This window comes from Anolis sagrei, chromosome 4 (assembly GCF_037176765.1).
Source record: "Anolis sagrei isolate rAnoSag1 chromosome 4, rAnoSag1.mat, whole genome shotgun sequence".
In the NCBI taxonomy this organism is placed as follows: Eukaryota; Metazoa; Chordata; class Lepidosauria; order Squamata; family Dactyloidae; genus Anolis; species Anolis sagrei.
The window spans coordinates 129,716,966-129,740,807 of record NC_090024.1 but is presented as its reverse complement, the minus strand read 5'-3'; the positions used below and the strand labels follow the sequence as shown (position 1 = coordinate 129,740,807).

The following is a 23,842-nucleotide window of genomic DNA, read 5'->3' as shown; positions in this document are numbered from 1 at the left end:
ATTGCGATGTATAATGGATTGTTTTAATTGTTTTAATTACTGTTTATATATGTTTTATTTTTTACCTTGTTGTTGTGCCAGCATCAAATTGTGCCTTTTTGTAAGCCGCCCTGAGTCCCCCCTCTGGGGTTGAGAAGGGCGGGGTAGAAGTGCGAGAAATAAATAAAATAAATTTTCTGCAGCAATGCATTTATGATGACACATGGATTCACCATTATGAGCATGAAAGAAATTGGCAGAATATGCAGTGGAAACATCCATCATCTCCTGTAGCAAAAAAATTGAAGACATAACCTTGAGCAGGAAAGTTGATGTTGACTGTCTTCTGGGACTCTCAAGGATCTATTCTCAACGCTTTTCAAGTATATGGAACAACTATCCCAAGGTTAACACAATGTGAGATGCTTCAGAGAGAACTGAAACCCACAATCCGCTCTAAAAGAGTAAATCTGTCAAAGGGAATTGTGTTATTGCGTGACAACAACCACCTCCATACTGCATCCTACACATTGGAAACCCTCAGACAATTGAAGTGGGAGTTTATGGAACACCCTGCTTATATTCTGGATTTAGTACTATCTGATTTCCACTTTTTGGACTGCTCAAAGAAGCTTTAAGGGGAATAAGATTTTCATTTGATGGTGATGTGAAAGCAGTCACGCACCAGTGGCTGCGTACTCAACCAAAAACATTTTTTGCTGACGGCATTAAAAAGTTTATACCGTTCTGAGAAAAATGCATTGCAGAAGAAGGTGACAATGTAGAAAAGTGATGTGATTTGTTTCTGAAATCCTTAATAAATAGCGTTTTATAAAGTGTGGAAACTTTTGAAGAATCCTCGTAAATAGACCACCATTGGAGCCTGTTTTACCCCCAAAGCTCTAAAAGTGGGGGAGGTATTTATAAGAAAATTAACTTCAGTTTCTTTCAGTTTTCATTTGGGTTGCTTTTTGGCATTGGTGTGGTGGCTTATACAGCCTGAAGTTTTGGAGGATGGAAATTGGCTACCAAAATGACCAAATTCTCCAGTCTGGAGAAAAGTGGAGTTTTGCATAATTTTCAAGAGTTCCCAGTATCCCAAAAACAGAGTGTAAACAAGGGCTGCAGAAGACAGAGGGAAGTTAATAAAGCATAATCCCTTTCGTTCTGAGCGGATGCAAACTAGCCTAAATTCTTTGGTGGGCCACAAGCAACCAGTGGGCCATATCTCCTGTTTCATGGCAATACTACAGGTGATGATCACTCATGGTCGAGTATGATTGTCTTCCAAGGGTAGAGTCTTGGAGGTGGGTCCATAAGTGACTGCAGAAACCTATTCTCAATCCACATGGTCTTTCACAGTTAGGACATAGATTTCCAGATGGAAGGCGGTCACAACAAGGGTTTGCTTGGGGCACCTTCTTCTTGGCATGTTTCCCCCTGCCCCTCTATCTGTGCCTTCTCAAAATCCATAGCAGAGTTGGTAACAGCTGACCTCCAGTTACAACCCTCTAGTGCCAGGACTTCCCAGTTCTTTGCAAAAGGATTTGTTGGTGCCTGCTGGTAGAACACTTATTCTCAATGTTAAATGAGAGGCCAAGCTTTTCATATTCTTCAAAAGAGTTTAGAGTGGCTTGTAGGTCTTCCTCTGAATGAGCACAGACTATATTATCGTCACCCTATTTACACCAGTGTGGAAATCACATAGCAAGTTAGCAAGCTCTTTAACTTCACCAGTCTGAAAGCCAAAAGTAAGGCAACAACAACTTATAGAACTCTATGGCAATAGTGTATAAACATTTCATTTGGTTGGTATGGAAAATGTACTAGTGGATTCTCTTAGCTGTGCTGGTATACTTCAAATGAATTCTTTCAGACAATGCTTTTTGGCACGTAATATCCAAATGGGACAAACTGTGACCAATCTGTTCACTTTGCTTGTTAACAAGGTGTCATCACTTTTGCTCAAGAAGTGGAAAAGATCACGATTCCTTTGGTAATGCCTTCCTAGATGGCCCAGTCCTCTAGTGTCCTTGTTTTTCCCATTTGCACTAATAGCTAAGTTGGGGGGGGGGGGAAGGCTGATTAGGGTTAAGTCAAAGGTTATTTTAATTTCTCCATATTGGCCTAGACAACCTTGATTTGCTCCACTGTTGCATCTCTCCTTGTGCTTCATCACACTAGAGAATAAATCCACTTAAAATCCGGTTTCAGCCTCCTGCAGAATTCTGGGGTTTGTAGTTTAGAGAGGAGCCTTTAACAGCCTCACTAATCTACAAACCCCAGAGTTCTGCAGGAGGCCGAAACCGGATTTTAAGTGGATTTATTCTCTAGTGTGATTAGAATACACTTAAAACCCACACTAAAGAATAAATCCACTTAAAAAGACATATATGGTTCTATCTCGGCGGCTGGAACTACTGTCCCATTTCCAAATACTCCATCCAAACTTCATGATGCTTGAACTCATGGCTCCAAGGATAATATCATGACTTCACCAAGATTTGACTCTATTTTGTCTGCTTCTATTTTGTCCTTCTAGAAAGGAACTACAAAATGTTGACATGAATATAAGTAGAACAGTTTTTGTTCATTTGCAGCATCTATTTTCAGATCTATTTCTTCTGTGAGCTTGTCCACTGTTATGCATTTCCTTCTATATCTGCCAGCAAGGACTGGCTTTCTTATCTTTGAGCGTCTATTTAGCTGTCAGTGACTTGTCAACTGTTATCTTTTGGCTCAACTACATTTTTTTCACAAGTTCTTAAGGCTCTAGTGAATCTTTACCTTCCAGTGGCTCCTCCTACACCACCTTATTCATTGTCACTGGTCCTCTTACACCTGATGGGGTAGCCATTTGAACTTTTGGTTCTGTTGATGGACATTTACTCGCCTTAAACGTTGTGCCATCACCTCTGCGAGGAGAGCTCATGATTTGTTTCAGAGGAAGTTTGAAGAGGAGGGTGCTAGTGATGTGTGACTGATAGCTAAGCATGAAAAAGGAGGTGGATATTATAGTTATTGCCCCTTGCTGAGAACAGTGGCAAAACATAACTTGTAAATCTACAAAAATGCTAATTTAAGCATTGTATTGTCGAAGGCTTTCATGGCTGGAATCACTAGGTTCTTGTGGGTTTTTTCGGGCTATAGAGCCATGTTCTAGAGGCATTTCTCCTGACGTTTCGCCTGCATCTATGGCAAGCATCCTCAGAGGTAGTGAGGTCTGTTGGAATTAGGACAATGGGTTTATATATCTGTGGAATGGCTGGGGTGGGGCAAGGAGCTTTTCTCTGCTGGAGCTAGGTGTGAATGTTTCAACTGATCACCTTCATTAGCATTTGAAGGCCTGCCTGAGCCTGGGAAAATCTCTAGCTGGGAGGTGTTAAGATGTGCCTGGTTGTTTCCTCTCTGTTGTTTTGCTGTTGTAATTTTAGAGTTTTTTAAATACTGGTAGCCAGATTTTGTTCATTTTCATGGTCTCTTCCTTTCTGTTGAAATTGTCCACATGCTTGTGGATTTCAATGGCTTCTCTGTGTAGTCTGACATGGTGGTTGTTGGTGTGGTCCAGCATTTCTGTGTTCTCAAATAATATGCTGTGTCCAGGCTGGTTCATCAGGTGCTCTGCTATGGCTGACTTCTCTGGTTGGAGTAGTCTGCAGTGCCTTCCATGTTCCTTGATGCGTGTCTGGGCAATGCTGCGTTTGGTGGTCCCTATGTAGACTTGTCCACAGCTGCATGGTATACGGTAGACTCCTGCAGAGGTGAGAGGATCCCTCTTGTCCTTTGCTGAACGTAGCATTTGTTGGATTTTCTTGGTGGGTTTTTAGATTGTTTGTATGTTGTGTTTCCTCATCAGCTTCCCTATGCGGTCAGTGGTTCCCTTGATGTATGGCAGGAACACTTTTCCTCTGGGTGGATCTTCATCTTTACTCTTGTGGCTTGTTCTTGGTCTTGCAGCTCTTCTGATGTCTGAGGTGGAGTATCCATTGGCCTGGAGAGCCCAATTGGGTCACACCGTCTACAGAAAACCCACACACACAGATAGATATCTACATAAAAACTCCAACCATCACCCAAGTCAAAAAAGAAGCACCATTAAAGCCTTGGCAGACCGTGCAAAAAGAATCTGCGAACCCCACCTCCTCCAAGATGAACTGAACCACCTCAACCAATGAAGGTGATCAGTTGAAGCATTCACACCTAGCTCCAGCAGGGAAGAGCTCCTTGCCCCACCCCAGCCATTCCACAGACATATAAACCCATTGTCCTAATTCCAACAGACCTCTACCTCTGAGGATGCTTGCCATAGATGCAGGCGAAACATCAGGAGAAATGCCTCTAGAACATGGCTCTATAGCCCGAAAAAACCCACAAGAACCTAATTTAAGCATTTCTTTCAACATTAGTTTAGGCTCAATTGGAAAATATCAGATTTTATTACTCCTTTAGTGTTGTTGCTGTCAAATATATGTGACTGATTTTTTTTCTTGACGCTTTTGAAAGGTTTTTGATTTGAGGGGAACCTTGTATTCCAATTTCTGTGTTTGGTGCTGTCACATAATATAAAAGGAGCAAATGGAATTATGCAATGTCTGTGCTGCTCAATGGTAACCTCATCCTTTCCTGGCAGCCACAGCGGGGAACATGGCATCCTGGGAATGTTCATTCTTTACTGCCTCCTACAACAGGTGTCTTTTGTCCACTCACCTTGTGCACACATTATCACACGCCCCTGCTGAGTCACACAGTGAGAAAAAGAAATGTGCCAAGACAGGAAGAGCCACTTTTATTTCTAGCAAATGTTTTATACCAGGAAGTTGAAGCCTGTCTGAAAGAGAACATGCCCGTTGTGAAGACTTTCTCTGCATTAGCAGCATGCTTATGAAGGCAGAACCCAGGTTTCAGAACATCTAAAGGTAGCTTATCGGATTTTTGGAGGAAATGGGTTGTTTGCTACTTAGATTTGAACTATATTTTCTAAAGTGAATGAAAACAAGTGAGACTAACATCCTCGGCAGCACAAACTGCATTATTGAAAGTTTCAGATAGAACGAATAGGGTTTTTTTTTTTTTGCTGTATTTTGCAGCTTACATAGGATCAGTGGCTGTCTTAATCTCAAGGATTTTTCCTTCGGGCTTTGCATTTTGCCGTTCTTAAGCCTATTAAAATTCTGTGCTGTTTCCTAGCAATAACATGTCATTTCTACTCCTCCTTTATTAAAACGGAAATGTTTTTTTCATCCTGAACGGTAAAGCTGTAACCCAGCTTTCCCGTTTAACTGTAGACACCTGTTCCTCTTGAAATATCCATGTAATGCTTGAGAGAGATTCGGGAGGAAAAACAGGATGGGAAAAAGATCAAAGGTGATCACATTTTATTTGAATCTGAAAAACGAGCATGTGACAGTGGACTAAGAGCTGGGACCAGGAAATGCCATTTCATTTTTGCTTCGACAAAAACATGTTCAGTTTCCACTATATGCAGAGTTTTGGAAGCTGTGTTGGAGCAAATCCCATAGAACAGAGAAAGGTGTGCAGTAGGTAAGACAAAAAATGAGATTTTTATAAATCCTGATTAAAAAAGAAAACAAAAGGAATATTGCTTTGCACTCTTAAAGAAAACCTAAGGGTTTGTAAGGGGTGCACTTCCTTATTTTGCATGCCACAATAACATTATATTTGAAAATACTCTGTTTTTCAAATATTTGTATTTCTAGTAATATTCTATTAGTGGTCTGACGTTACCACTTTGCATTTAAGAACAGTATCAGTGTTATAGTTGAAAATATTCAGTTTTTCAAATTTTTGTATTTCTAGTTATGTCCTATTAGTGGTCTGACATTACCACTTTGCATTTAAGAACAGCATCAGTGTTAGATGCTGCCTGTAAGAAAGCATTTGGATTTTTGCTCTTCTGCTTCTTGTGAATAGAGATAACATTTCATTCTTTTGACGTGTAATTTTGCTCTTTGGCTACAGAAGAAGACACATTCCCTGTGATTATGGACCTTTCCAGACGCACTCTATATCCCAGCATCTGATCCCAGGTTTTCTGCTTTATACTGGATTTTAACTTGTTGACTGAAAGGTTGCAGGTTCAAATCTTGGGAGCAGCGTGAGCTTCTGCTGTCAGCCCCAGCTTCTACCAACCTAGCAGTTCGAAAATGTGCAAATGTGAGTAGATCAATAGGTACCACTCCGGCGGGAAGGTAACAGCGCTCCATGCAGTTATGCTGGCCACATGACCTTGGAGGTATCTACGGACAACGCTGGCTCTTTGGCTTAGAAATGGAGATAAGCATCACCACCCCGGAGTCGGACATGACTGGACTTCATGCCAGGGGAAAACCTTTACCTTTACCTACTGGATTTTATGCCAGATAATCTGGGATAAACAGAAAACCTGGGATTAGATCCTGGGATATAGGGCTTATCTGGAAGGATCCTATGTATGTATGTGTGATTATTTCTCTTAATTCTCAAATAATTTCACATACATGCATTTTGAAATTTGATTTTTTTTCGTTTTATGTTAGACTACTTAGGACAGAAGCAAACACACAGAGAGAAAAACTAAGTCTCTGCAGTATCTGATCTATTTCTTAGAAAAATCCCCATGCTGCCAAGATACTGTTTATTAATTTTGCAAGACTCCGTGGATCAAGCATAAAGTAAATCTAAACTCCCGACCTTAAAAGGAATCCTTCAATGTGACAAAATACTGCATTTCAAAAATAGTTGTGGAAAACGCCAGTGAGAATCCCATTACGAATCAAGGCATTTGGATCTTTTCTTGCTTCTCTTGGATTTAATTTCCTGATGGACAGTTACTTTATGATTAAGAAGATCTTACTGAATGGTGATTCCAGTATGTGAGCAGTGGAGCAGATGTTTCAACTGAACATTTCCTGCAAAGATAAGAAAATCTCCCATAGGAAAGCAACTTAGAGAAGCAGCTTGGATTGGTAGCTGTGTTTTTCTTTTCCCTTTTTACTCCACCCACTTCAGGTGGGTGTGAACAACTGATACAGAGCTGAGCTAATTCTTTGCTGTTGGATACTGAGTCTCTTGCTGGCTACCGCTCACAAAGTGTGCTGGCCAAAATGATGGAAGAAATATCCATTGTAGTGGCCTACGACTCCCATGTTTTTAGCCTGCGGTATGAAGAAGATCTTCTGACCAGCATGGTGGCAGTCAGCAAACCCAAACATGTGGTAAGTGTCTAGATTGTGAAATGTTACTCTTTCCAGCTGGTCTCTAAACTTGTTTATCTTCTTTAGTCCTTGTTAACTTGGCAAGAATCCCAAATGAATACCGTTGTAAAACCAAACCTTTCAGGCTGTTATGTGAATATTTCTTTGTCACACGTGTGAGAATAACTACTTTAGTTAGTCTATACATCCTTGACACTCCTAAATGAATAGAGAAATTCATTTACTTGTTTGACCGGTGAGCATAATTTGTACAAAAAATAGTCTCCTAATATCTTTGTTTTCTGTATGGAAAAAGAAAAATCAAAGAGAAAAGAGAAAAAATATATGTATTCTTTGCTTCATTTAGAAATGAAGTCTTAGAACAGCGTTTCTCAGCATGGGGGTCGAGACCCCTGGAGGGGTCGCAAGGGGGTGTCAGAGGGGTCGGCAAAGACTATCAGAAAACACAGTATTTTCTGTTGGTCTTGCGGTTTCTGTGAGGGAAGTTTAGCCTACTTCTATCGTTAGTTGGGTTTGGAATGTGATTGTAGGTGAACTATAAATCCCAGCAACTACAACTCCCAAATGTAAAGGACTATTTCCCCCCAAATCAACCAATGTTCACATTTGGGCACATTGAGTATTTGTGCCAAGTTTGGTCCTGATCCATCATTGTTTGAGTCCATTGTGTTCTCTGAATGTCGGTGAACTACAACTCCAAAACTCAAGGTCAATGCCCACCAAAACCTTTTAATATTTTCTGTTGGTCATGGGAGTTCTGTGTGCCAAGATTGGTTCAATTCCATCACTTTTGGAGTTCAGAATGCTCTTTGACTGTAGGTCAACTATAAATCCCAACAACTATATCTCCCAAATCACAAAATCAATCTCTCTGCAACCCCACCAGTATTCAAATTTGGGTCTATTGGGTATTTGTGCCAAATTTGGTCTAGTGAATGAAAATACATCCTGCATATCAGATATTTACATTACTATTCCTAACAGTAGCAAAACGACAGTTATGAAGTTGCAATGAAAATAATTTTATGGTTGAGTGTCACCACAACATGAGGAACTGTATTAAGGGGTCACGGCATTAGGAAGGTTGAGAACCACTGTCTTAGAAGTTAAACTTCTAGGAAAAACTGGATTTTCAGCAGAGATAAGGATGTGGATGTGCAAGATAATATCACAAAAGGAAATACAGTTAGGGTTTTGTGCCACATGTACACTGAGTAGCTTTTCTTTTGTGCGTATTTTAATCCTCAAATGGAACAATATTATGCCAGCGTCACACTATATTTCAGTAACTCCTTCCATGATGCGTATGGTTGTTTACTTACCTTGGCTTTTGGCAACACCTTCTCTCCTGCCTTTGTCCACGAATTAAAACTGAACTTGTCACCTTATCACCTCACCCACAACATTTACATTTCTGTTGGTATTTACACATTACCACTTACTCATTCATAGCTATAGAGATCTGTTCCCTAGGCATTCACTCCATCTGATGAAATAGATGTAAGTCTATGAAAGCTTACGCATTCAGTGTCTCTCTCGCAGTTGATCTCAAAGTTTCTCTAAGGTTCCTTTGTATATACATCTCTGTGCAGGACCTATAACTGCCACAAAAATTATCTGACTTTGTGTTAATGATTTTATGTGTGTACTATTATTTATGAAACAATATGTATTGTCACAGAACATTAACGTCCATGGTGTGGCTTTTCTTGAAGTCTGTCATTCCTGAAAGATAAAGTAACATCCAGCTAGTATTGATGGGCCTTCTGTCATGACATTTGCTTTTGTGCAATGCCATAGCTAAAGATTTTTGAATGATACATACAGCAGAATCTCTTAATGCAAATGCTGTTTGTATCTCCCTGCCAATGCTCAAGCCCTCTTCCTTGTTTGTTTGTTTGTTTATTTATTTACTTCATTTATATGCCACTTTCCCCATCCTGGCGGGGGGGGGGGGGGGGAGGGCACCTCACAGCAGTTTCCAACATATATATGGCAAAATTCAATGTCTCACGTACATAAAAACCTAACATAAAGCAATAACAACATACAACTATCAAATAAATCATAATAACGCAACAACATAAAACATGGAGTTAAAAGCATATTAATTTTTTTTAATAATATAATTGTTAAAATCACACAATACAACAGTCCTGGTCCAGGGCCGTTCCAAATATCAGTATCAGTCGCACATGACCCTGATCATTCCTTGTTTTGCTTACAATGTATTGTTATCTTCCATCTGTCTATATACCACCCTCTGGTGGTTGCATCTGAACACTGCAGCATGAGCCTCATGGGTTGCCAATGTAGGTTGTTTTAAAAATGAAGGGTATGTAAGAAAAGGGTGGATTTCTTTAGCTTAACCCCCCTGACAGTACTTTAAGTTGGATAATGAAGGGTATGTATACCAAGTTTGGTTCAGATCCATCAAGCCATGTAAGAACTTTTGAGTTCCAAACATACATACATACACACACACATACTTCCTGGTCCTATACCATTATGTCACCGTCGTCAAAATAACAATAATTTATGATATGGGAAAGGAGAAGGGGGAAGAATAACTAGCTGAAATGAGGAAAAATATTTTCCTCCTTCAACTCACCCCCCCCCCCCCAATAAAATGGCCTATCCTTCTATATTTAGGGACCTTTTCACTCTAGAGCAGGGGTCCTCAAACATTTTAAACAGAGGGCCAGGTCACAGTCCCTCAAACTGTTGGAGGGCCAGATTATAATTTGGAAAAAAAAAAACATGCATGAATTCCTATGCACACTGCATATATCTTATTTGTAGTGCAAAAATACTTAACTTAAAAACAATGCAGTAATTAAAATGAAGTACAATTTTAACAAATATAAACTTATTAATATTTCAATGGGAAGTATGGGCCTGCTTTTGGCTGATGAGATAGCATTGTTGTTGTGTGTTTTCAAGTCATTTCAGACTTAGGTTGACCCTGAGCGAGGGCTGGGTAAATGACCTTGGAGGGCCATATCCAGCCCTCGGGCCTTAGTTTGACGACCCCTGCTCTAGAGAATGAATCCATTTTAAATCCAGTTTCTGCCTCCTGCAGAATTCTGGGGTTTGTAATTTTGTGAGACTACTAAAGTCTCCTCCCTAAACTACAAACCCCAGAGTTCTGCAGGAGGCAGAGACCAGATTTAAAGTGGATTTATTCTCTAGTGGGATGAGGTCCTAGGACTCCTTTTAGAGCTTGCCTGGATAATGAAGCAGTATTTACATTCTCAGATAGATAGCTGTCTCAGTGTATCCAAATATCCAATTAATGTCGTTTATATCAAGATTGGAACTCATACTGAAACCTCATGTCTGTTGCTGTCTGTTGGTTTTGCAGCTGCATTTGTTCCATCCCTTTAAATTGTGCATGTTTTGAATAATAATTGCAAGAACTTCTTAGGCCAGTTTTGCCAGTTTTCTTGTACTAGAATATTGGACACCCCTGTCTAGAAGAATCATATTCTACTAGAAGCCATACAAGACTTCTGCAATATAGTCACCTGCACAGTAGCAGATTTGTTCATTTGTTCAGTCGTCTCCGACTCTTCGTGACCTCATGGACCAGCCCACTCCAGAGCTCCCTGTAGCAGATAGCTCCCCTAATTTCAGCCATATGCCATGGAAGGGTTTCTTTTTTTGTTTTTATTTTACTACAAACAATGTCTGGGACAGATGGTGTTATAACAGTTCGTGATTTTTTGCTGCTGAGGTACATATTTGTTCCAGACATGCAACATAACTGGGACAAAACATGTCTCATGCTGTTTATCCATGGTCTAAGAGGCAGTGAAACCAATGTGATATCCTCTGGTTGTAAGTAGATTGGCCCCCATTCGAAAGAAGTTGAATTCCCATTCATAGGAGGGACACTGGAATGTACTTGTATCAAGAGCTACACAATGAGAAGGTGATACTTAATTTTTATCTCATTTTATTATTTATTTACTTAATTTCTACTGCCTTTCTCGACCCCAAAGGGACTCAAGGTGGCTTACAAATCCAGCAAAAATTCAATACCACATAGGTAAACAATAAAACACATCAAAATATGAACAATCTAAATATATAAACAATTAAAACACATATCAATCAATCAAACCGATTTAAAACCATATAAAATACCGAGTCATGATCTCGGTATTTAGTTTACTTTTTTTAGTTTATTTTTATTCCATTGTATATTTTCTGTTTGTGTAAAATATGCTTGATCTTGCACGCACTCAAATTGCTTTGGACATGAGGGATATTTATTTATTATTTATTATTTATTTAAAACATTTATGTTCCTCCCTTCTCACCCCAAAGGGGACTCAGGGCGGATCACAGCATATAAACAGCAAATATTCAATGCCGGGACACAAATTCACATATGATAGATAAACATTTTTAAAAAATTATCAAAATATTAAAATACACCATTTAAAACCGTCCTAGTCATCTGCATCAAATCTAATTGGCCTGGTCATCTTTCCTATTGCCACTTTATTGCCCTGTCCTGAAAACTTGGTCCCACAGCCAAATTTTACCATCCTTCTAAAGGACAGGAGAGAGGGAGCCGACCTGATCTCACCAGGAAGGGAGTTCCATAGCCAGGGAGCAATCACCGAGAAGGTCCTGTTTCTCGTCCCCACCAATCGTGCCTGTGACAATGGTGGGACGGAAAGCAGGGCCTCCCTGGAGGATCTTAATCTCTGTGATGGTTCATAGGGGGAGATGCGTTCGGACAGGTAATTTGGGCTGGGATCGTTTATATATGAGGGGAGACCTCTCTACGCATTGCTAGGTCTTCCAGCATAAGTGTATGGCCAGCTTACCATTGAGTCACACTGAAGGACTTAGAAAATGCCTGGAGAAGGTTATTTTAGCCGGCCTCACGTTAGCCGCCCCGAGTCCCCTTTGGGGAGATGGTGGAGGATTATAAATAATAATAATAATAATAATAATAATAATAATAATAATAATAATATCAGATGCGGGTAAATGAAACTGCGGTTATCCAGTCCCATGGATATAGGGGTCATACTGAATTCCCAAAATTCAAGGAAAGCTTGGATCACAAATGCTTAATTATTTTGCTTAAATACCTTTGGAAGTTGCTATAAAAATTAAGCATCCCTGACTCCCCTGCTTCCTCACCCACGTTTTGACATTTTGTGCTTTCAGATTTCACAGGCTAGGTGTTATGATTCTGTGTGTCAAACAACATGTGCCAGTAAGTGTGCCTTTGCACTAAAAGTGTCTTCCCATCTGTTGTGGGGGCAGGGGGCCATGGTGTACTGCCTCAGAGCAAACATCCATTGAATCCACTCTTCTCTTACTGAGTTCATGGGGGAAAGGTCTCTTTGTGGAAGTCCTATCTGTACTGTGATGAACATTCCAAAGGGACAACATCAACATCGCCATTAAACAAACCCACACTTAGAATGAGGATCGTCAAATCACAGTAGAAGAGTGAAAAGTTAGATTTCTCTGGACCCTTCTTCACTGCAATTTGCATTTTAAAATTTCAGCCAAATGTACCGTTGAGGTAGATTACCCATTCTGCTCACATTTCACTTCTTCCCTGGCATGAAGGCACAGCAGCCGATCCTGTAAGTCACCTGGACCCAAACCATGAGGGGTTTTAAAGATCAAAATCAACACGTCATACTTGCCTGGAAACAAATGGACAACTAGCAGAGTGACTTTAATATCGGTTTAATATGCTCTTGGAGGTTTCTTATTCATAGCATCACAATATGCTAAAGTCAGCTTGAGGCACATAGCAGTAGCAACAACATCATAGAGTTGGAAGAGACCGCATGGGACATCTAGTTCAACCTCCTGCCATGCAATTATTTATTTATTTACTTTATTTCTATACCGCTTTTCTCAGCCCTTAGGCGACTCAAAGCAGTGAACAACATCAGTGCAAAATATCACAAAACAAGTACAGGGCAATTAAAAACAATTATCACATAAATCATTAACATCAGTATAACAATCATTAGCACCTCAGCAGTAAAATCAGAATCCAGTCTCGTCATCCATTATTCCGTATTCCTATGTTCAATTACACTGTTTGATCAAATGCTTGTTCGAACAGCCAGGTCTTCACTTTCCTCCGAAACGCCAGCAGGGAGGGGGCCAATCTGATATCTGCAGGCAGGGCGTTCCACAGCTGAGGGGCCACCACTGAGAAGGCCCTGTCTCTCGTCCCTGCCAAGCGCGCCTGTGATGCAGGCAGGACAGAGAGCAGGGGCTCCCCAGATGATCTTAGTGTCCTAGTCGGTTCATAGGAGGAGATGCATTCGGAGAGGTAAGTAGGGCCAGAACCGTTTAGGGCTTTATAGGCTAAAGCCAGCACTTTGAATTGTGCCCGGTAGCAAACTGGTAGCCAGTGGAGCTGGCGCAACACAGGAGTAGTATGCTCTCTGAGTGCCGCTCCTGTTAGCAACCTGGCTGCCAAGCGCTGGACCATTTGAAGCTTCTGAGCAGTCTTCAAAGGCAACCCCACGTAGAGAGCATTGCAGTAGTCTATGCGGGATGTAACCAGAGCGTGGACTACTGTGGCCAAGTCAGATTTCCTAAGGTACGGGCGCAGCTGGCGCACAAGAAAAGTACATTCAAAGTACCCCTGACAGCCTCTGTATAAAAGCCTCCAAAGAAGGAGCCTTCACCACACTCCAAGACAGGGAGTTCCACTGCTGAACAGCTCTTATGGTCAGGAAGTTCTTCCTACTGTTCAAGTGGAATCTCCTATCCTGTCATTTGAACCCATTGCTCAGAGTCCTAGTCTCTAGGGTAGCAGAAAACCAGCCTGCTTCCTCTTCCTTATGACATCCTTTCACATATTTATACATGGCCATCCTGTCTCCTCTCAACTTTTTCTTCTGATGGATAAACATACACAGCTCTTTAAGACACTCCTTATAGGAATTCATGGTCTCCAGACCTTTGATCATTTTAAAAAACTTTCCTCTGGACACCTTCCAGCTTGTCAATGTCTCTTTTAAAGTGTGCTGCCCAGAATTGGACACAATATTCCAGGTGAGGTCTGACCAAAGCTGAATAGAGGGGCACCATTGCTTCCCTTGATCTAGGCATTATACTCTTTCTGATGCACCCCAAAATCCCATTGACTTTTTTTTGCTACAGATTCACATTGTTTGCTTATGTCCGTGAAAACTCCAAGATCTTTTTCACATGTACTGTTGTCGAGCCAGATATCGCCCGTTCTGTATATTTGCATTTCATTTTTTCTGTCTAAGTGTAGTATGTTACATTTGCCCTTCTTAAAATTTATCTTGGACCAGCTCTTTGGACCGGTCTTTTAAAATTCTGATTCTCATTCTGGAGTATCAGCTTGTTGTTGTTCATTCGTTCAGTCGTTTCCAACTCTTTATGACCTCATGGACCAGCCAACGCCAGAGCTCCCTGTCGGCCGTCACCACCCCTAGCTTCTTCAAGGTCAATCCAACTATCCCTCCTAATTTGGTATCATCTGCAAACTTGACAAGCATGCCTTCTAAACCTTCATCCAAGTCATTAATAAAGATGTTGAACAGTACTCGGCCCAGTAGTGAACCCTTCGGCACTCCACTAGTCACTTCTTTCCAGGATGAAGAGGTACCATTGGTGAGCACCCTTTGGGTTCTGTCACTTAACCCATTACAGATCCATAGCATTGTCTAGCCCACATTTGACTAGTTTGTTTGCAACAAGTTCATGGGGCCCTTGTCGAAGACCTTACTGAAATCAAGATATGCTACATCCACACATTCCCTGCATCTACCAAGCTTGTAATTCTATCAGAAAAAGAGATAAGATTAGTCTGGCATTACTTGTTTTTGAGAAATACATGTTGACTTACAGTGATCACAGCATTCTTTTCTGTGATCCTTATTTATCTGGTCCAGAATCGTCCCTGGTATTGATGTTAGGATGATTGGAGGGTAATTGTTTGGGTTCTCCTTTTTTCCCTTCCTGAAAACTGGAAAAAGAGCTACATGAACGAGCACCAGGAAAAAATGGATTTTATATTGAGAAAGTAAACACAATCTAAGGTTAATGGTTAACAGTGATGTTTGTACCAGAGATGGCAGAGAGCCATGGCGGCTGAGTTGTGATACTTTCTGTTTCGGGAAATAAAAGATGTGATCAAAGAGATGAAAGTTGGAAAATTGGTGGGGGAAGGACAGAGAGGATGCTGTACCGTTTCTTCTTTATGCGGTGTCCAAAACACAGGGAAGGGGAAGTACTGATCTTTACAAGACTCCAGGTGTTTTTCCACTGCAGTTCCCTGAATTCCTCACCATCAGTTATACTGACTATGAGTTACAGCCTAACAACAACTTACTACACAGCCAATAAATAGGTGTGGCTTTATTTGAGCTGAGAGACAAAATGATATCTCCAGTAGTCCTGCCTAGACAAAATGGAGTTTTTGCAGACAAAGAAAATGGCGGCAGAGTAGTGCTGTTTTTTCTGATTTGTGCTGGTGTTCATGAACAGTTTTGGCAGCTGAACATCCAACAGCCAAGTTATTGGATGGAAGGGACAACAACAGCCATGAAACTTTATTCAGGAGTAATCTGGGGATAAGCTAAGGAATATCCTACCTCGCTTGGCTGTCTGGACTTTCTCAAGAATGAAATGGCTCTCTTATATGTTTTCTTTCATTTACAGTAGTGTGACAAACCCATTTTCATCAAGGGCCACATCATCTTTATACGTAGTTACCGTCAAAAGGCCGTTGAATCCATGCATGGAGAATCCATGGGTGCAAAGAGCAACTATAATTTATTTTTTTACAAAATCGTCAATGTTCTTTAGTTTTTATCCAATTATTGAACAGCAACTCCATCACTTTTGATGATCTGCCATATGGACTGGTGATAATGGGAATAGCAACCAAACAGCACTTGTGACTCTGAGGTTGGGGAAAGGTTAAAGGAAATTGCAAAGTCAGACATCATATCCACAAGCCTTGTATTTGTGTTCAAACTCCATACTCCTGACTAAACAGAAGAAACAGCAGCTTTCCACATGTTCCTGTATCACAGCTCCCATCAGTTCTAGTTGTGATGTCTAACGATGAGGAATACAGGAGTTGTGGACCAGCATCTGGAGGGTCACATAAAATGACATATTTTGACACGAGATCTCCAGAAATTCAGGTCAGAGGGAATGTGAAGTTAGATTTTCAAAGTTGCCCGTACTTTTGTTCCATGTTTCCGTGCATGCCATTCAATGTCGTGGATGGAGATGGTAAAGAAAGGTGGCATATTTTATATATTTTTATTTATTTATCGTGTCAGGAGCGAACCAAAACAGTTGTATTGCATTAAAAACAAACAAACAAATAAACAAACAAAACACAAAATTTGAAGACTTGGTATTCTATTAAATGTCCTTTGACCAGTAGCTGGCCACTTGGAGTGGCTCTGGTGTTGCTGCATATATACATACATACATACATACATATATGCATGCAGCAACACAAAATGAATAAATGCTCGGATGAAAGCTAAGGTGTGTAGATGTGCAAAACCGCAGGTAGGTGGGTAGGCTCATACACACACACACACACACATATATATGAGCCTACCCACCTACCTGCAGTTTTGCACTTCTACACTCCTTAGCATCCATCCGAGCATTTATTTATTTTGTATTTACTTCGTTTATTAATTAAATAAATAAATCCGAGCATGCAAATCCTTCTTATTAATAGTCTCAGAAATGAGCTGCTTCCCAGTAGAATGTTACCTCTTACAATGTTTAAGTGTAGGAACCACTTTGATATGATTAATGAAGCACTGCTAGAAATACCAGAGCTGGGAGGGAGGAAACAGATCCCACACCACTTTAATATATGAGTTGACCTTTCCCTCCTCTGGGCAACCCAGTGGTTTTGATTAAGCAACTGTTCTTTAGAATTTCTTCTATAACAGGCCTAGCATATTTCAGTAGTTCTCCAGATTAGATTTCCTGTCACTTAATGGGAAATAAAAGGATCTCTTGTCTGTTATTAACATGGCACTTTGGCTCTGAATAGAGCCCTTATTTGTTTAGCTTGGAGCCCAATGCACTGTGACAACTTAAAAGGTACCTCTGCAGTTGTCACTTGAGAGTAGCAGATATGTCCAAAAAGCAGGGGAGTGTTTTTTAATGTGACTTTTACATCTGAATCATAAACATAATTAAAAACTGTGAAGATGCATTGTCTTTCTTTTATCTGTATTAATTACTAGATGCATTCTGTGCAAAACAGCTTAACTAGAACAAACCAATAGATGAATAACTTGGAAGACCTATAAGGGATCCTACCTGTTCTCATGACCTCAGGTCATAGTCACTGCATATAGAGTGCAGGCTTGGGAAATATAGTCTGAAATCTATTATTTCAGGGAGATATGGCCAATGAATTTCACTATTTAATAAAGATGTAATATAAATGACATTAACAGTTTTAATACAAAAAAATACTTGTTTGTTTAAAAAAAATCTGAGGAAAGATTTTTGAAAAACTCAACTACTCATATAACATCAACCCACACCTACTCATGTGCAAATAATTTAATACAAACTTTTTAATCTAAAGTGATTTTAAAAAGTGAAATGCCTTTTTAAAACTGTTTTTAATTCTAAGATGCACTCTTTTCCTATACAGCTAGTCCCCAAGTTATGAACAAGATAGGTTCTGTAGGTTTGTTCTTAAGCTGAATTTGTATGTAAGTCAGAACAAGTACATTTTAAAGTGTAACTCCAGCTGACCAAGGGCAAGATGGATGGATGGCATCCTTGAAGTGACTGGATTGACCTTGAAGGAGTGGGGGGGGGGGGGTGACGGCCGACAGGGAGCTCTGGCGTGGGCTGGTCCATGAGGTCACGAAGAGTCGGAAACGACTGAACGAATGAACAACAATATATATATATATATATATAGTGTGTGCGTGAGTGTGATATAGATAGATAGATAGATAGATAGATAGATAGATAGATAGATAACCTAAGGAAGGGTTAACACCCCCATGGTGTTTGTTTTGCTGTCTGTGCCCCTTTTCAGAAGATTTCACCTCACTTTCTGTCCCTATAATAACTGGATTTTGAAAAAGGTGGCTTGTTGTGGAAACAAGGCTTGGTGATAAAAGTTGAGATACCTTTTCTCCATGATAACTCTTTCTCCATGATAACTCTTTTTCCTTCTTAGAGGTATATATATATTTCTCTCACTTTCTGTTGTCTCACCTCCGTTTTTAACTGTGTCATGCAGACATTTGTAACTCGAGGACTGCCTGTATGAATATCTCTAAGAATGGGATGCATCTTAGAATCTAGGGTGTATCTTGCGTATTTTTGTTAATTGTGGTGGTACCGAAATTAGGGTGCGTCTTACATTGATGGCATCTTACAACTGAAGAAATATGGTAATTCTTCCTTTCTCAATATTCAGCTTCAAGGTTTCCAACACTCCCTGCACATGTATGAATGACACTGATTTTCTCCTTGCACCACCTAATGTCATCTTGATTCTGTTGATAGAACAGCAGCAGCAAAGCAACTGAGAATACAAGATAGGCACTTGCGGAGAGGTATCCTAGCAACTTACTTAGCTGGAGGTCTGCCGTGTCCCAAGTGCAACGAATGTCGAGGGAACAGAAAATACTCTGATGTGCTTTGCCTCTGTTCTTCAAAACTGTATTTTGATTGTCTGATGAAGATTTGAAAAACCAAAGATATAACGAAAAGAGAAAATGTTTCTTGTTCTGGAGTACTGCTGTTTTCTTCCAAAGCTGATTCAATTAATGAAAAATGCTTTAATTTTAGTTGTTCTTTCTCAAAATTTGAAAGATTTGAAGAAATCACATTCACAACTTGCTTTGAATTCCATGCCGGGAAAAAGGTGGGATATATATTGGGCTCTTGGCATCCATTGGACTTTGTTCCAGTCCCCTCACCTCCATCCTGCCCATGGATATCAAACCCCATGGATGTTCAAGTCCCATTATATACAATATTTTGATAGCAGTAATATCCCTGGTATGCAAATGCTGGCATTGATTTTAGGAACTCATCATCATCATATAAATATTGATTGGTATCCCACCTTTATATATGTTAGCCTAATAAAGATATACCTCAGTTAACAAAGTAAATGTTTTCCTGGGTATTACTTCTTTAACAGAAAATTCGGTGCCAGAAACAGAAATAGCATGGGAAGAATAAGAGATAGATTTATTTATTTATTTACCGCATTTATATACCGCCCCTCTCAGTCCAGAGGCGACTCGGAGCATTTCACAATTGGCAACAATTTGATGTCTCAACAATTATTACAAGTAAAACAATCATAAAATACTGTTAAAACATTAGTATACAATATAAGAATATTAAAAAACCATGCAAAGCCTTAAAAACATTATTGTGAGCATCTCCATGTCAAGTCATTATTCAATTGCTTAGTCAAGTGGTTCCATGATTTTGAATAACTATGCTGTATTTGGGAAGGCCTGCTCAAAAAGCCAGTTTTTCACCTTTCTTTAAGAAGTCAGGAGGGAGGGGGCTGATCTTATATCCCTTGGCAGGGAGTTCCATAGTCGAGGGGCCACCACTGAGAAAGCCCTGTCTCTCGTCCCCACCAAACGCATCTGCGAGGAAGGTGGGACCGAGAGCAAGGCCTCCCCAGATGATCTTAGAGTCCTAGATGGTTCATAAGGAGAGATATGTTCGGATAGGTAAGTTGGACCGAAACTGTTTAGGGCTTTATAGGCTAAAGCCAGCACTTTGAATTGTGCCCAGAAGCAAACTGGCAGCCAGTGGACCTGGTGCAGCAGAGGAGTTGTGTGCTTCCTGAGTGCCTCTCCTGTTAACAACCTGGCTGCTACCAGTTGGACCATTTGCAGCTTCCGAACAGTTTTCTAAGGCAACCCCACATAGATCGTGTTGCCGTAGTCTATACGGGATGTAACCAGAGTGTGGACTACTGTGGCCAAGTCAGACTTCTCAAGGTACGGGCACAGCTGGCACACAAGTTTTAACTGTGCAAATGCTTCCCTGGTCACTCTGGTCTTGTGGTACAGGTTGTTTGTACCACAAGAAAGAAGAGCAGTTCAAGATGTTTCAGTGGATTTTTTAAATCCAAAACTAATATGATGCATGTGTGAAATGAAACAATCTTGTCAGGTAAGCCTTGCATATGGAAAGAAAAGCACCTTGAGCCTTCTAGCAACTACCTGAAGGGTTCTTCCAAAATGTGTCAATGGACAACTGTTTTGCATTACTTGCTGCAGACCTACTGCTGGAACTGGGCACATCATGTTTGTGACTCTCTAGCTCTCCTTCACCATCCTCCCAAAACTCCTTGAAATATCCATCTAAATGGATAACAAAGGGGAGATTGAGTTAGCACAAAAAGACTTTGATAAAAGAAGCTATTTTGTCAGAGGATTTGTTGATATGTGCTATTATATGTGAATGCAGAGTGGTTATAAAGGGTGCATCTGTACCGTAGAATTACTAAAGTTTGTTACTACTTCAGGTACCATGACTTACCACCTTATCATATTAAGAAATTTCCCAGTCGTAGGACACTTCAGCTTCTTTTGAAGCACGGAGAGGCACTGAGCTCATCACATGAGTTAAACTACTTCCAGCCATCATGTATAGCCCTCCATGGTTGAAAAGAGGCAGAAGTGTCCTGAAAGGAGGGAATTCTGGCAGTCGACCTCATCATATTGAGAAATGTCCCCTTTGTAGCACACTTCAGCTTTTTTTTTTCAAGCATGGAGAGGCAAGGAGCTCATCACATGTTCCAGGGTTGAAAAGAGGCAGAAATGTCCAAAAAGGAGGGATCTCGGAACACGGGCCAGCAATTGTGTTCAGAGCTCCGACCTCATTGCAGTTTACTCCCTTGTTTACAACTGAAAAACAGATGTGATGGGAACCATCACAATTTCCCATCCTGTTTCATAGCAATTATTTTAACCAGGATCACTGTCTCTTGTCTCCTATGGGCTTTGATGCAGAACTATAGGATCCCATGGAAAGTAATGGTTTTAACCTGGATCATTTTCTCTTGTATCCTGTGGACTTTGATGCAGCATAATAGGATCCCATGGAAAGAAGTGGTTTTAAACTCATGTTAGTGTCCTTTAATGGAAAAGGGGCTTTGGGCAGGGCAAGGGATCTCTCAGTTTTTGGATATTGTTGTTTCTCCTGATTAAAAACAAAAAAATAATACTGACCTTGAGATGAATGTAAGATGGATGTATTGTCAGCTTCTAAATTTACATGTGTGATTGAGTGTGATGGGAAGGCAGAACACGAAACGGGACTACTGAAGATATGAGGGTCGATTCTTTACTCTTAAAGGGATGGTCACTCATGCTTTCCTCTCTCAATGTGATGAGGTGGATAGTGCTGTCAAATCATGCGAGTTATAGCTTTACAAGGTCTTTAACCTTCTCTGCCGAATAGTACTGGTACCTCATGAAACTACCACTTCCATAATTCCATACAATTGAGCCATGGTGCCAAACTGTGTTGATTTTACAGTGTAGATATTCCCTGAGTGTCATAAGACTTGAATGTTGTAGAGAAATCATTAGGCCCTTGCTGCTTGTACCAGAAAAGAAAGCAAGTAGTTTAAGACAGGTTTTCTTTATTGATTCTGATCCTGAGAACCTGATTAATGTTTCACAGTCACTTTGATGCCATTGGCAAGTATTTGCTAGCTTGGGTCCACTGGCCCACATGCCTACTAACTTCCTCATTCTGGGAATCTCATTCCTGAAGAAGCCATCAATTTTTCCAGCTGCACAATACAGTATTATCCGGTTCAACTAGCCTATCTCCCTCAACCTATGGGTCCCCAAGTACTTTGTCCTACAACTCCCTGAAATCCCAGCCAGTTTACCAGCTGTTAGGATTTTTTGGGAGTTGAAGGCCAAAACATCTGGGGACCCACAGGTTGAGAACCACTGCTAGTCTACCCCTTTGCTGCTTCTGTCCAGAATATGTTTTTCTTGAGCACCTGAGAGTAGCACCAGATACTTTGGGAAAAGAAGCCAGAGATTCCATCACTTTGCTCTATGTCCTAGAATCCTAGAGTTGGAACCACAAGGCATCTCCAGTTCAACCCCCTGCCATTCAGGAAAAGCACAATCAAAGCACCCCTAAAGCCCATTCCACACAGCTGTATAAAATCCACATTGAACTGGATTACATGGCAGTGTAGACTCAATTCGCCCAGTGCAAAGCAAATATACAAGTATAATAAATAAATAAATAAATATTCTGGTTTATCTGCCTTGATATTCTGAGTTTTATGGTTGCATGGAAGGGCACTGACAGATAGCCATCCAGCCTCTGTTTAAAGCCTCCAAAGAATACGCCAAGGCAGTCGGTTCCATTGTTGAATAGTTTTTACGGTCTGGAAGTTCTTCCTAATGTTCAGGTAGAATATATTTTTCTATAATTTGAAAGGAGATTCCTGTTCCAAATTATTTTCTGTCCTGTGTCCACATTGCTCTCCTTGCTCTTGATGTAACTTATATACACTTTGGAGGCATCCCAGTGGCTATTGTATCTCTGCCTCACTTTCAATGTTTACTTCTTAACTGGGACAGTTTAAAACTTGTGTTAGAGCTCTGCATTTTGATGCAGACATTAGCATGGGATGTTTTCTACCTCCACCAGATGCCAGGCAGTAACACTTTGCTGGTGAGTAGTTTTTGGTAGCATATGTACTGAAATTCTATAATGTTTGATAGAATTTCCCCTAAGTTTGGGGATAGCATTTTTTTTAGTTGCTATCTATACAAAGAGTGCAGCAACACTGTTGGGAGTCTTATGCCCAACCCGTATTGTAACATTTGAATATTTGGTCTTCAACTCCTAGAAATCACAGCTGGTCAACCGGGACTGTGGTGCAGCTGGCTCAGAGTCAGCTGCATTAAGATCACTTTTGACCGAAAGGTCATGAGTCCGAAGCCAGCCCGGGCTGGAGTGACCTTCCAACCAAATTGTGTAGCTTGCTGTTGACTTTTGCAGCCCGAAAGACAGTTGCATCTGACAAGTAGGAAATTTAGGTACCGCTTACGCGCGGAGGCTAATTTAACTAATTTACGAGGCCATAAAAATCTCCAGCAAGCATGCAAAGAATGAGGAAATACTTCATCAGTGTCACAAATGGACGGTGAAGTGACAGCTGCCCTGGTGGCCACAATACCCTCATGAAAGCTGGCATGTTAAATAGCCTCTGTGTGCCTGTCTATATATGTTGTGTGTCTATGGCATTGAATGTTTGCTATGTATATATACATTGTAATCCACCCTGAGTCCCCTGCAGGGTGAGAAGGGTGGAATATAAATAAATAAATAAATAAATAAATAAATAAATAAAATATTAGAAAAGCCAGAGATTCCAAGCTACTTCATTTTTTATGCCAGTCGAGTTAATAGTTGCAAATCCCACGTACAATTTCAGTTAAGATAATGGCCAAGCCCCAGTAAAAGCCTTTAGCAAGTCTGTGTTATTATTTTGCTGAGGTTCGGTAGAAAAATGTGCTGAACTCTTGTTCCATGGGTAGATTTCTGAAGCGTTTGGTCCCCTTGTTCTGAGTGTTTTCTTCATACCA

The 23,842-nt window shown here is 40.5% G+C and overlaps 1 protein-coding gene across 4 annotated transcripts in view; it reads left to right on the top strand.

Moving 5' to 3' along the window:
• The window catches only part of RABGAP1L (RAB GTPase activating protein 1 like), a 194,454-nt gene that overhangs the window by 146,292 nt on the left and 24,320 nt on the right, over nt 1–23,842 (top strand). Inside the window, exons 1-2 of one of the 4 annotated variants that reach the window (XM_060774400.2) lie at nt 5,272–5,520; nt 6,516–7,193. The exons of the other annotated variants lie outside the window; for them this stretch is intronic. Of the exons in view, the coding sequence (XP_060630383.1) occupies nt 7,083–7,193 (111 nt within the window). The 5' untranslated portion in view covers nt 5,272–5,520; nt 6,516–7,082. Of the gene's footprint in view, nt 1–5,271; nt 5,521–6,515; nt 7,194–23,842 lie in introns of those variants that run through there. 4 annotated transcript variants of the gene reach the window in all.